The sequence below is a fragment of the Asterias rubens genome, chromosome 1 (genome assembly GCF_902459465.1).
Source record: "Asterias rubens chromosome 1, eAstRub1.3, whole genome shotgun sequence".
Lineage (NCBI taxonomy): Eukaryota > Metazoa > Echinodermata > Asteroidea > Forcipulatida > Asteriidae > Asterias > Asterias rubens.
In genome coordinates, this window is record NC_047062.1 from 6,943,743 (window position 1) to 6,958,353 (window position 14,611).

General features: G+C 37.9%; 1 protein-coding gene across 2 annotated transcripts in view; it reads right to left on the reverse strand.

The window, feature by feature from the left end:
• Positions 1–14,301, reverse strand: part of LOC117301017 (spastin-like) — a 54,510-nt gene extending 40,209 nt beyond the window's left edge. For both annotated transcript variants that reach the window (XM_033784909.1, XM_033784901.1), the window contains exons 1-2: positions 13,715–14,301; positions 2,643–2,726 (exon numbers count right to left, since the gene is read on the reverse strand). In XM_033784909.1, the coding sequence (XP_033640800.1) occupies positions 2,643–2,726; positions 13,715–14,165 (535 nt within the window). In that variant the 5' untranslated portion in view covers positions 14,166–14,301. The remainder of the gene's footprint in view (positions 1–2,642; positions 2,727–13,714) is intronic.
• Between the last annotated feature and the right edge of the window lie 310 nt (positions 14,302–14,611).

A 14,611-nucleotide genomic window follows, 5' to 3' on the forward strand; every position in this document is an offset into this window, starting at 1 on the left:
GGACATACAGCATTTGGTCTCATGCGAAAGATGAAGCAAAAAGTGTCTCGCTTTTAAAAGAACACAAGTGTCAAGACCAGGACTCGAACCCACATTCTGCTATCAGGAATACTAGAGTTTTCAGTCTGACGCGCATGACACTTTGGCCACGACACACCAATAAATGACAACATCTTAAACTGTTGACAATGGTTCTTGGTGCCCAGGATTTGTCCTAGGAGTAAGAGTGCAATCAGATTCAACCAATGGAACAAAATGAATAATAACACAATCTCCCTTAACACTTCTTTATTTACTTTTTAATTTAATTACTTATTTTATTTGTTATATATATTATTCCTGGGTTATTTTGCATTTCTTGTTATAGCTGTATATACTTATCTTGCCTATTGTAAGATCTAATAAAATATGAAATATTTATTTCCAGCTTTTATTTTTTCCCCAGTCCTTTAGTCCAGCACTTTGTGTTACTTTTTCACCCCTCTGCAAGGGATGAAGTTATCATTTAGGGCTGTATGGCAAAAAAGGCACACAAATGTGTGCATTGCTTTGTGCACAGAAAAAAATGGTACAATGCAATCAGTAAAAACATAATACGTTATATTTTGTCTCTAAATTTTAACATCTGAAACAATTATTGTAATTTTGCATCATCGATTATTTGTATCCAAAATGCAAAGTTGAAGTCGCACAAATGCTCATATTATGTTGAATTTAAATTAATTGAACTAATGCTTCATTGTAATTTTTTTATGACAGAAGAATAAACAGTATACATGAACATATACAATGCATTCAAAACCACTCAAAACTACATGTATCCATTTGTCTCCTTTTCGTAGAGTTACAACTGTAAACATTTGACTAATGATTCACTGGTCATTTCATTATAACCTGATCTGAATCTATAATTAAATCAATTACTACTGACATACTTAATTAGCCTTAAGGCCTGTAGTTATACTCAGCAAGGTCTCTTAATTACTCATGCACAGCGCAAACAAAAAGAGCTATTTTTTCTTAAGGTATAGAAGCAGAACATTCAATGATCTCCATGGAGACTTGTAAACAAGTACTTTATCGCTGATCATGGAGTTTCTGCTCTAAAAACCTAAATCCATTCAAAACCAAAGATTATTCATACTCACAATAGCTTGTGCCTCAGATGATAATTAGAACATATTTATTTGTTGACCTGCTTGTTTGTGCTCTTCATTTCACTGAATGTGTTTTTACTGCTTTTATAATGTTTATGTTTTTTTAATATCATTTTCTACTTTCTTAATTTTTTTATATTTGTTTTTATTGTAAGTGTACATGTCCTTTTTCATTTTGTTGTGCTTGTTTTGTTTTTCTTTGTTGGGGTGTTTGTTTGTTTGTTTTTGTTTTTTGTGGGGTTCTTTTTTTGGGGGGGGGGTGGGTGTGGGTTTGGTTGGGATTTGGTTTGATTCAGAGCAACATTTTATATTCACTACACATTTGTACTCAGTCTAATCAATCTGATGGTTCATTACTGTGCTTTTTAGCAATCCCTATTTAAATATGCCGCTGACCCTTTTGTTTTTAAACAAACACCAAATCCTCGTCCTCAGTCGTCATCACAGAGTGACCGATGACCAACTTCAATCATGCAAAAACAGCTTGAGTTTCCATAAAGGTGTCCATACAGTCAGTTAGGATGGCCAGAGGCAAGGATCGATACTACTGTAGAGAGCTCTACGAATGGCAAACAGAGAACTTGAGTTCCCTGGAGTACACCATCCGTGACAGACACATTGGAAATGTCAAATAATTTATGTGTAAAATGTGGTTTAGCGTGACCTACATGGCAGTATTGCACTCCTCGGTCATCAATTCAATGTATCGTTCATTAAATTGTAAAACTGCTCAGTTCAACCAAGTTTTATCATGTTATAAGCTGTTTCTTCAGAAAACAACTTGTTATCTTTTGATTCTTGCATACCTGCAAGGTCAGCAATTCGACTCCCTGATGCCAAGTATGAACTACGAATACAGTGTTATTACAACTGTACACAAAATTGATCAGATACACAATACAATTTGTCAGTCGTAGCACCTTACCAATTATGGCAAAGATGATTCTTAACCATTCTTGCATAATGATAATTTTTGGGACATTTGGTTTGTAATGCTTTTCTTCACACATCTTTACTGGACATACGCATGACTTCAAGAAGGTGATGAGGCGAGGTGGTTTAATTGCTTTCCCATTAGAAATTACATTACAAATGTATTTTTATATTTTTTTATATTTCATTACACAAAAAAACCACACAATACAACGTAGAGACTGAAAACCCAATTTTCACCTCTGGTCTGAAGTGGAATTTGAACCGGGTTCCACAGAGGTGAAAGGAAGTGAAAGAAACCACTCAGCCAACCTGAGAATTCAGATAATTGTGGGTTTTTTTACATATCAAGTACATGTATAAAATACTAAGTGGAGGAATTTCATTGTATATTCTAGAATGGCCTTTTGTCAAACAATGCAATTGTTATCCATAACTTGAAGACAAATAACAAAAGTTATTTGAGTGTGTCTAAATTGCTAGTTGTTGTATAAATGTTGAACATGAAACCACTACCAGCTCCACTAGAAAAAAAAGACACATTATCCTCACCTGGTTTCTGGCAATCCACAGCAATGCCATTCTCTAATTCATTGATACCTCTTCTGTAGTAGTCAAGAGCTAACTTTTTATTTCCTGAAAAAGACACAAAATATATAACAAAACTACTCTGTAAGTCATGTAAACGTACTTCATGTGTAAGCCCCAAGTACTAAAATAAAGAAAGCTGCTGTATAAAATCCTATGTCAAACACTTTCAAATGTTTGTTAAAGTACGGCGCTCAAAAAAATTCACTGCAGGGTTTATTGTGGCTTACAATTTTTTACTGGTTTCCACCAGACTCTTCCAGTTGTGATTTTACTGCCCGCCCCTCCTAACACTGAAATCACTTGCCTTAAGCCCGGTTCATACTTCCTGCGAATGCGAATGCGAAGCGAATGTTGACGTCACAAATTCGCAACGAATAATTCGCAGCGGTTGAACCCTGCTCTACTCACTTGCGAATATTGCTGCAAAAGAAGGGTTGTGACGTCAAATTCACTTCACATTCTAAGAAACCTTGTCTTGCTCATTCATTCTACTGCCAAGAAGATGTTGTGAAATTATTGACAAATTCAAACTTTCATTTTTTATTGTTTAAAAATAATCCAAGTGGAAAACCTGTGATAACTTATACCTATAGCTGAACCAAACCATGCATAAGCATTCCCATCAGAGATTACTTATATTGCTATAACTACCCGACTACTGGTTGCTTTGCAGCATCAATCCTATTAGGATTGCATGTAATTCTGCCTGCTGCTGACAGCAAATTCAACACCTCAGAGTTCTGAGGATACTCATAACTTAGTCTCCTGGTTTCAGGTTGTTTTTCTTTCCCTTCAAATTTATATTTTTAGTGCTGCATTGGCAACTCATATTTCTTTTTATGTAGTCTGTTGTGGTTTAGCTCTGCTTTTCTATGAAAGATTGATTATTACAATTTTCTGATCATCATTATGATATCTTTCAAGTGATGAAAACAAGGGGCCCTGATAAGTGACAAGACTTTGACTCTTTCGGCCTGAAGACAATACAAATATATCAGTTTTAGATGTTGGCCAAAAACCTACTGAATCAGGTAGTGACTGAAAACCTACTCCACATGCAAGGCGCCTGTCCGGGATTCGCACCGGGGTCATAGAGGTGCAAGTCAGGGAGGAAACCACTGAGCCAACCTGGATATCTTATTAATGAAACAACATCAAGTAGACTTTCAGTGTCCGCATATATATCAATTCAAAACTGTTCATATTTACTCATTTAGAAGCTGCTGTACTTCTTTTCACTGGACACTATTGGCATTTGTCAAAGACACATCTTCTCACTTGCTGTATCTCAGCATTTGCATAAAATAACAAGCCTGTGAAAGTTTGAGCTCAATCGGTCATCGAAGTTGCGAGATAATAATGAAAGAAAACACACCCATGTCACACGAAGTTGTGTGCTTTCAGATGCTTGATTTCAAGACCTCAAATTCTAAGTCTGAGGTCTCCAAATCAAAGTCGAGAAAAAATACCTCTTTCTCAAAAACTACGTTACTTCAGAGGGAGGCGTTTCTCACAATGTTTTATACTATCAACAGCTCTCCATTACTCGTTACCAAGTAAGGTTTTATGCTAATAATTATTTTGAGTAATTACCAATAGTGTCCACTGCCTTTAAGTTTTTATTGGCAATAATATTCAGTCATTACCAAACGTATACAGACCCCTTTAAACAAATCTAAGCAGGGACAAGTTGAATCTCTATCATCTGAATGTTACAGGCTCTAATATAAATAAATGTCGCTTGAATAATGCATGCACCTGAACATTGTCCCGATACCTGAGCGATTTGACACCTAAACGCATACTCAATCAATAGTCGGTATGCATCTCTAACGCAAGATCCGCTTGAGCATGTAGATAATAATTGGATTAAAAATCAATGGGGTGCTCAGCTTCAAAAATAAAAAATGGCCAAAGCTAATCAAACCAAAGACGAATGTTTTGAGGTACTAATAAATAACCAAAAAAAACATTTCTATGGTGCTCTACAATTAACACAACGCCTCACAAGAAAACAAAACAAAACAAGCCTTTAGCCTTTTTAAACCTTTTGTAAATCAAGATTTTTTTGCAAATCAAGGTAAATCCGTTGTACATGCTTAAAAAAATTCCATTAGATTGTTTTACTCATTTCTCAAAAACGAGGGAAGCTAACTACCATCATGTTTAAACCGTGTTAAATTGTTATGTAAATCTGTGGACTTTTGTGTTTTATGTCGTACAAAAATATCAAAACCTTTTTTTTTTAAATGATGAGAGCATAATATTGGGTACCTTTTCTTGGACTTGCCCTTCTATTTATAAGGAATTTAGACCTATCTAAATTCAGGCCACATCACTCGATCTCCTTTAAGTGATCAAATGAAACAGAATATGCATCAGTATCACCTGAGAGCCAATGGACACAATACACAGGTAAGCCTGCATTGCCTAATTATGCTACAACAGACCTGTACCTGAGCATGTTTGTCCTTAAGATCAAGTGGGGCATAATAAATGTACAGTGTCTCCTTCCAAACTACGTACTTAACTGGCCTTCTAGCCTGGCTTGTTTCCCATCACCAACTGCTTCCCTAAATGATGAAAAATTCATGGACCATCATCTGTGGATGCTGGTTCTATGATGATTCAGTGTTTAGTGACCGACTCTCGAGGATCTCTCTATGGTCAGTGACACATGCATCTTGACAACATGGCTGCCCCACTAAGTAGATTGCAGGTAGTTTGGTTTTAAACATGAATAAAATATGACAGTTTCTGACTGAGCCCTCAGATGAGTGTTTGCTTGCAGATATATTCATACTCAAAACAAATAGGCCTACAGTAACTTTTTAAATAACGATTGATTTGCTAGGAGAAAGAGGATGCAAAGATGCCTCATGTATTTTCTCATTGAAAGACAACAAATAAAAATAAAACCAACCCTTAGAGTTGGTAACAAGAACAACGAATTCATAATGTTTAATAGTGTGACAAATAAACAAACTAATGGATAAATAAATAAAATTAATAAATAATCAATGGATAGTTGATATACTTAAATAAGTTTTTGCTCTCAGTCAGAGAGGATAAATACTAGAAATTAAAGCTTGAATCCAGTCATAGAGTATTCTAAGATGGCGCCCAGTATTCCTACTCTGATTTCTCTCCATAAAATTACTGTAAATTTACTTTCTGCAATAGTCTTCTTCTTGGTCTACCTGACTCAGCAGTGTTCAAACTACAGGGAGTTCAGAACTCAGCAGCCAGATCGGTCACACGATCCAAAACCTGTGACAAAATTTTCTCTGACTTGCACTGGCTTCCCTTAAAGCCATTGGACCCTTTCGGTTCAGAAAAAAAAAAAAAAGTTCACAGATTTACAAATAACTTACAGGGTTTACAGAAGGCAATGGTGAAAGACTTCTCTTGAAATATTATTCCATGAAATGCTTTACTTTTTGAGAAAACAGCAAAACAATATAAATTCTTGTTAACGAGAATTACAGATTTATTTTAAACACATGTCATGACACGGCGAAACGCGCGGAAACAAGGGTGGGTTTTTCCGTTGTTTTCTCCCGACTCCGATGACCGATTGAGCCTAAATTTTCACAGGTTTGTTATTTGATATAGCAGTTGTGGTACACAAAGTGTGGGCCTTAGACAACACTGTTTACCGAAAGGGTCCAATGGCTTTAAGACAACAGATTTTGTACAAAATCCTTCTTCTGACCTATAGCTGTATCCATGGCCACGCACCAACATATTTGCAAGAACTTATTCACAAATATCAGCTTTCTAGACGTCTTCGCTCCCAATCACAATCTCTACTTGCCTGTTCATCGGCTTCAACTTAGTCATATTGTCAACGTGCATTTTCTACGTCTTCTCCTAATCTTTGGGACAAACTCCCCCTCAACATCAAAGACGCTCAAACTCTGGATCAATTCAAACGCCTTCTCAAAACTCATTTGTTAAACTTTAACTAGTTTTGTTTGTTTGTTCTCTTTTGACTTTGTACAACGCATTGAGACTCTGTGTGTAATGCGCTTTATCGGAACGGTTTATTTTTATTATTTCTATTAAGTTCTTTACAAGTTCATGGATTCCTTGCAACAACAAAAACGGCAAATAACACATTCAGTCTTCACAGTTCGTCGATCATCCAAGATGTAATACTCAGATAAATAATCTGACTGAGTTCAATGACACGATGAATGAAGGTATATAAATACTGACTCAGGATGAGATGCCTTGAATGGGGGATGAGACGTTACCATAGCAACCACTGATGCACTGTCTTTGTGAATCATCAGCTTGTCCTTCGTATTGATGGATACAACCGTATTGATGCAGTAATGGGTATGTTGACTTCCAGTCTTCCATGTATATTGACAACATGTATCTTCAGTATACCATGGTAGAGACCCATTGCATTGGTATGCAGCTACATGTACTGTCTCAGGATGCAAATCTAAATGCATGTAAAGACAGGCCTATTGGCGAAAATGCGCACTATACTGTAATGCCATGGAGGAAAGAATTGCATTCTACCATGGTGACACACCTAATTTGCCAAACTTTCTTAACAAACATATCAGATTATAACCATAACTGGATGGGGAAGACGCAGAGCTGTTTTTTCACAGACAAGTTTTTAAAAAAGATTCTTCCTAGGAGGAGGGTACAGATGGCATCAACCCTTCCTCCATAGAGGCCTCTTGCCTACAGGTGATCACAATCACCCAAAAACCTCATATGTCACTCCCCACCAAATTGTTTGGACTTTGATAAAATTGCACTGCCTGACATGTGGCCAACTGCTTTACTGTCCTTCTAAACCCTTCATTTTGGCAACGAGGATCTAGGGATTTGGGTGGGTAAAGATTTTAAGGAACCTTCTCAGTAAACAAACAATTTCACAATTTTGCAGGTCTGATAATAATTTGCTCAATTTTTAACAAAATTGCCTGACCCTGTGGCCAACTGCTTTAAAGTCCTTCATTTTGGTTAAAAGGATCTAGGGATTTGGGTGGTTAAGTGGGTAAGGATTTTAAGAAACTTTCTCAGTAAACAAACAATTTCACAATTTTGCAGGTCTAATGACAATTTGTTAAATTTTGAACAGATTCATACATTTTCTACGTGAATGCTAAAATTGGCAAAAGCTTTAACCCATTGACCATTGAAACATTTAAAATCAATCCACATTGCGTAAGTAAAACACGTACTTGCAGGCCTTCAATTGTGGTAAATGATTGATTAAATCTTAGAACAACAATCTGTAATCAATGCATACACGTAAATAGTTTTCCATATTCTAACAATGATGGCCCAACAGAAATAGCTTTGAATTGATTTCCAAGGTGATATCAGTCTAATCTGATTTTGGAGAGCAAATATTTTAAAGACTTATAGTTTGGATTGAAAATAAACAAAAAAAATTAACAAGCTTTACAATTGATTTTCTGTCCGTTTTCTTCCAAATTTGACCCCCCTATTTTATTTTAATTTAGGGTGGTGCACAATACAACCTGTCAATGAAGGTGGTAGTTTATTTCAAAACTAAAAATGAATCATTGTTGGAATCCTGACATTAATACTATTCATCAGCCATGGACGAGAAATATTATTCATTTTCAAATAGTTCTGTCAAAATCCGTTCAGACAAAAACAATCTTTTACCAAATTTGGTTCGACAGTCAGTCCATGCAACTTTAAGGTGAGGATACTTAAGTATTGTTTGAAGCTTTACAAGGTGTTGAAATAGGAAGAAACTATAAATAAAGTAAACTTTCGGGTACAACCATGTATAAATCTCTTTATTAAATGTGAGTGCTGGCTCTGAGAAGAGCTGGTGCATGGTCTTGAAAATTCAAACAGTAGGCCTATACTCTGTAAGTGCAAGTTTACTATTTATATTATAGTTTCTTCCTAGTGAAGACTCTTCACTTTCATATCTGTTATAACAATGGAAAAATGCTACGCAATATTGTACGCCAATAAGATGTTTTCTTCCTATCAATGGGTCTGGCATTGACAGCATTATAGTTTAAGCTTATTATGGTTAGCCACACCGATGGGTCTAGCTGGCTATGAAAGCATTATGGTTTAGCGTGAGAGTGTACAGCCACACCGATGGGTCTAGCTAGCTATGACAGTAGTATGGTTTAGCTTTAGAGTGATATAGAGCCTCAGCGATGGGTCTAGCTAGCTATGACAGTAGTATGGTTTTAGCTTGAGAGTGTAGAGCCACACCAATGGGTCTAGCTATAGCTATGACAGTAGAATGGTTTAGCTTTAGAGTGATATCTTCAGGCCTCTCTTGAAGATGATACACAGAGGAGGAGACAAGGCACTGGAAATGGCTAAGAACAACGCCGCGTCTAGATTAAACCTGTTTGGCTATTGAAGGGAGGAGGAACTCTACTGCATCAAGATGTTGCACCTCGGGCGGTTTGTGTGCGAGGTTTGATGAGGATTGTTAGAGATGGGCCAATGTTTGTATAGAAACACGTACATCAAGTGTTGGGTTTAGGGAGGCCGTGTACTTACTGTGCAATATTAAGATGCACTGCATGGACAAAATTCCATCTCATCAACGACATTATTACAATGTGAAGATTTAATGCAAGGCTAGCTATGTACAATCATGTAGGTAGAATTATTTAGCTGTTGGTTTTTTAAATTGGTATACAATTGTGAAAATTCATCTGTGTAATGCTTGGTTCATATGCATTTTCATGCAAAGCAAATACAAAATACAACTCTCTACAGAATTGGTAAGAAAAATAAAATCATGAAGATCACAGATTTACATCAAACTTACATGGTCTAATGATGATGATAGTTGAAAACTTCCCTTGAAATATTTCTGTCTGAAATGTCATATTTGATGACAAATAAATAATCTAACTACGCATTTGGAGTTTATTGCTCCAGTGAGCGTTTTATTCATTTTTAGTTTGGTATTGATGCAATGCAAAATTTGTAATCGGTTTTTCAATATTCTCTCGTGACCCAGATGACCGATCGATCTCAACCTTCTACAGGTTTGTCAGTTTATGTAAATGCTGGATTTAAAATGCTTACACTGCCAGCAACTGTTTTGTTAGCAAAAACCAATTCTGTAATGTTCCTTTAAATTTATGTGGAAATTATGACACAAAATGTACAATTTCCCATATGATCATTGTGTACGTATGCAGATAAGGTCATTCATTTTGTAGGTTGAAGGTTACATGGTCTATTAGTAAATCATCATCATGGATTATTTAGGCCAACAGTATTGAAGCTACATTACAATGAAAGACACATATCCAGCTAAACTGTAGATCTTTTTGGTTTTTAAATAATAAGTGCTACTCAATATGGGCATTCTTATAAATGTTGTAACCATCCCCTACCCATGATCATTAAAAAGTAAACATTCCAACATATCCTTGAGAGGCACTTTGGTAAATTACAAAGCAGTGACTCAATCTGTGAATTCTATTCCTCAATACCCTGACTAATTCCCTCTGCTAATCAGGTTTGTTTTTCATTAAATGCTTTATCTCATAAGTCAGCTTCGGACCACTGCTTGTCATCTTAGGCCAAATTTGAGATGGGGTCAAATTCATAATGCTGCTTGAAGCACGCAACTCTGCTAAGCACAGAAATATATCACAAGCATGCAGAAACAAGAGTATAACAAACAAAATTATTGTGTCAAAGCATTGTTTCATTGTTTGTGATTAAATCTCTGCAAATTCCAACTGTTTTGACGAATTTTGTTTTTAAATTTCCTCAGGATTTTTCTGTGAAGGATGAATCGCAGCAAATCTTGCTAGCAACAATGCAAAGTTAGGTTTTCATGTTAAGTAACCCCTGCTTATCAGACCATGGAGGAAGGAAGAGAAGGAGCTCGAACGAAGGGACTTCAAAAGTCGAACCTGTGGTACCGCGGTCGTTTAACGACGCCTCGTAATCACCCACATCCTTATACAAACAATGGGCGACCTGACGTATGTGAATTTGCGCGTGCGCACTTGGTGCTTCACTCAACTATGGTGTCATATGTCGTATGGATATAATAAAGAAAAACAAACTTTTTTGAGACCTGATAAAATTTGTGCACACTTTCGCCCACCAAATCGAAAAACACAATTGAATACCAACCACCCTCGTGTGCTAGTACCCAAATTTTGAACCACCGCTAGTGACAGGAAAGTTGCAAAAAATGTAAAAATATGCTATGATCTTTCCATGTAAACACCACAAACGGTAAATGAAAACGTGTGTATTCACAATTCTTGTCTCCAATGATTCAACTTTATACAAAGGCAACAGTGCAGAGTGGCGGTACCACAGGTTCTGTACAAAGAGATATCCCGGCCATCTCGGCCGTCCAGCTGGAGGTCTCCTATCTTTTTCCACTGGTCAGACAGGGGCATTGTCAGGGTATTCTTGTGTTGCTCTGCGGTTTTGAGGGTCGTTCCAGCTCCTTCTCTTCCTTCCTCCATGATTCCATGATCAGACTAAGCATCAAGTTTGCTTAGCACCTGTTTTTGATTTAAGCAACTCTATGAAACTGTGACCAGAACCGCTTATTGCTAAAAACAGAATATACTGCTATTAAAGCAAGATGAGGAAACTGGTCAGTTAGATTTTGTACTATAAAATGATAATTTTAGCTGACAACCTTGTTCTGGTAAGCATAATTGTACTTTGCTGTGCAACTTTGTTGTACATAATGCTGTAGCAGCTCTATAAAATTTGGAACTGGAACTGGCATGTGAATGTGATGTGAATGTGATGATATCACATGAAATCCAAAGTACACAATGAAGAAGTGCGAGGGACGACGGACGATCATGACTCTCCTGAGGTTCTACAATGAACCATCCCCAACGAATTGTATCCATATAAGGCATGATAAAAGGGTTTCCCATGCAGCCTATAACACACAACACCCTTTTGACAACCATAGAGACTCCAATCTACGTGTTTTGCCAAACTGAATGCTGTACGCCCTATTAATAGTACATGGTAAGCGTACATCAATACCTGAGAAACGGCATCTCTTTGTCAGGTGAATCCCCTGAAGCTTATTTCGTTGACATGAATGTAATGCATTATTTTATTCATGAGCTTTCTTTAACCGCCTACCCTAGAGAGCATGGACAGGAGTAGTCTGCCACTGCAGCAGTTTCAAGTGACAGCGTTTCTCTTGGAGTGCATTTAACATGTTGGTATTCGTCTGGGACCCAGCCACCCTGGGGGCACTACCTAAGATGCAGACAAGTTAACCCTTCGAGTAGTTGCTTGAGTGTTTTGTAAGGTATTGAATGAAGCCACTGGTGATTTGATAGAACGTTATTTGAGCCTTATTGATTATCAAGGCAACGGAGCCACATGTATTAGGGTTGATTTGGCAAAAGTGGGGACCCATTGAAAATTGTTGAAATACCAATCCTGCAAATTGTATTATCTGACTGAATGTTTGTTGATCATGTAGAATAGAGATCTGTGTATCAGAAAACTGGGTTTCAGAACACTAAAATTGACACCCTCCAAATGAAAACGTAACGGCACTCTCCTAACCAACTGTTTAATCAAGCCCCAGTTGTCACTCTCCCTATTTTCTCAATATCTTTGGTCGATGGGTATTAAAAGTAAATTTGAATGAATGAAAGGGTGCCAACATTAAAAGCCATTCATAAATACCTCAGACAGTTTCGCTATTCCTATTTGTGGAGAGCGCGTCACGTGGGGGTGTTTAAACCTTTGATAATGACCTGTGTTTATAACCGGTTGTGAGCGGATACTCCGCGATAGTCTTGGTTCAAGACGTTTCTCGTTACGCGCTAGTCTTGGTGCAAGACTTTTCTTGTTAGGGGCGATGCGGGCGTTGTCGGTAAGTTGGCCGCACGCTGTGTGTGAAAGGAAAACGAGAAGTCAGAAAGTGTTGTGCCAAGACTATACGCGCATGCACACGAACGGAGCCGGAAACTGTCGGAAATAGGCATCTCAGTCATAACAATGCAACACACGGACATTGTACAGAGCTCAAGCACATTGGAAACGGAAGTTTTACAGAGTTTCTTACTTTATTACGCCTTTAATTTAAACCAAAAAGGCATATGAATGGGAATAAAAGAGTAGTGACTCGTTCTTTCAGGACCGTTGGCTTGGGCCTTCATCACACGGGAACGACCCTGCCGGTTCAAACGAACGTGAAAGAATGAGTCACTACACACTTTTATTATTCCCCTATTCGGGTGCAGTGCAACTATCTTCAACACGAAGGCACTGCACTAGAAACTTTTAAGTTAAGGAAGAAGAAGAAGAAGTCCAAGCCTTTTATTTTGAAGTAGGTGTTATCCCTGATGGCAACTACAATTTGAATGGCTTCCGACTCGGACTGGTGGAACCCCGATTAAAGGAAATTATGATGCATCAACAATTTCTCAATGTAATTTTTATAATTTTTATCGTACATGTAATTTTATTAGCATGATTAGGGTCCTTTGTCATTTTATGTTTACTTAATAAAGTGTTAGGCCGTGTCCGAAACGGCGACTTCGGCTACAGCTACGGCTAGATCGCGCGCGTCTGCCTACTCTTCAACACTGGTAGACGCGCTGATCTAGACGTAGCTGTAGCCGAAGTCGCCGTTTCGGACACGGCCTTAATTTGTATGCAGGGCCAAAATGGAAACCAGTTAGTTTTTACTGATTTGGCTTACCCTGGGTAAACATTGGTAAATAAAGGAAATAAATAAATAAACAAATAGTTTAACAATTTTTGTTGATAGCTTCAAGTTTAAAAATCACTCTGGTCATGCTCGGGGTCGACCGCATAAAAAAATATAGTGATTGAAACTTTTACATTACCGCTCACAAGAGCCATCCATCAGATAATGTTTGCACAGTACATGCATTCATATGCGTACATATACATATACGTATGTCTAAAAAAAAAATATCATAACATGAAGCAAACTTTCTTTTAATTAAGTAAGTAAAAGCACACATTTAAAACATTGTAAATTGTAGTTTGTACTGTACCTCCGTCATCTTCATCTATCTTCAACGCTTTGGACACGTATTCAAAGGCCTTCTTGTGGTGTTGCTTCTGTTTGAATAATAAACTTGCATCTTCTGTCCTGTTATTATCCGTCATTCCTGCAGACGAGCCAGCTTGTCCCGATTTGCTGTCCGTTCTAGAGGTGATGGTCACCCCCGTCAAATGTGTTCCATTTACGGTAGTCTCAACAGTGGCGTACGCTGAGCGCTCCACGGAGTACTTCTGCTTAATGTCGGTCGCTCTCCAAAACGCATGCGATAAAAGTATCCAAACTTGGAAGACAATGAACCGTAGGAGACCAAACACGAAGAGCAGAGGGTAGCTGGCGAAACGTAGGTTCCGACGGTGGGGAGATTCTTGTTGTTCCGGCTTTAATTTGCGCTTTAGACCGCTGGGACTACGGGCGCGCTCGCCGGGCTTATTACGGGGCATCGGGGTCCTCGTCAGGAGTTTGCATCCCGGGTTGAACGTACGGTACGGTACGTTCAACACAGGACGAGTTCCGCCAGAAATTATTGCACGTACGCTATGAGGACACAACCACACAGCGATAAGGCACCCGACGAGCCCCGTGTGTTCATCATGAATGAGAACGTTTCGTGAATGCCGGGGATTACCCATTCCAGATTGCTTTGAATAAAGACAACTGAGGGCGGCACATCAAATTTAGTAACAATAATTTTTTTTCCAGTATTTTTATTTTATCCGAGTCCAGTGAAAAAAATCCATAGGCATATTACTTGGGTGGACAGTAGTGTGGGGTTCGAACCCACGACCTTTGCCATGAGAGCAGATGTCTTAAAGACAGTGGACACTAATGGTAATTGTCAAAGACCAGTCTTCTCATTTGGTGTATCTCATTATATACATAAAATAAC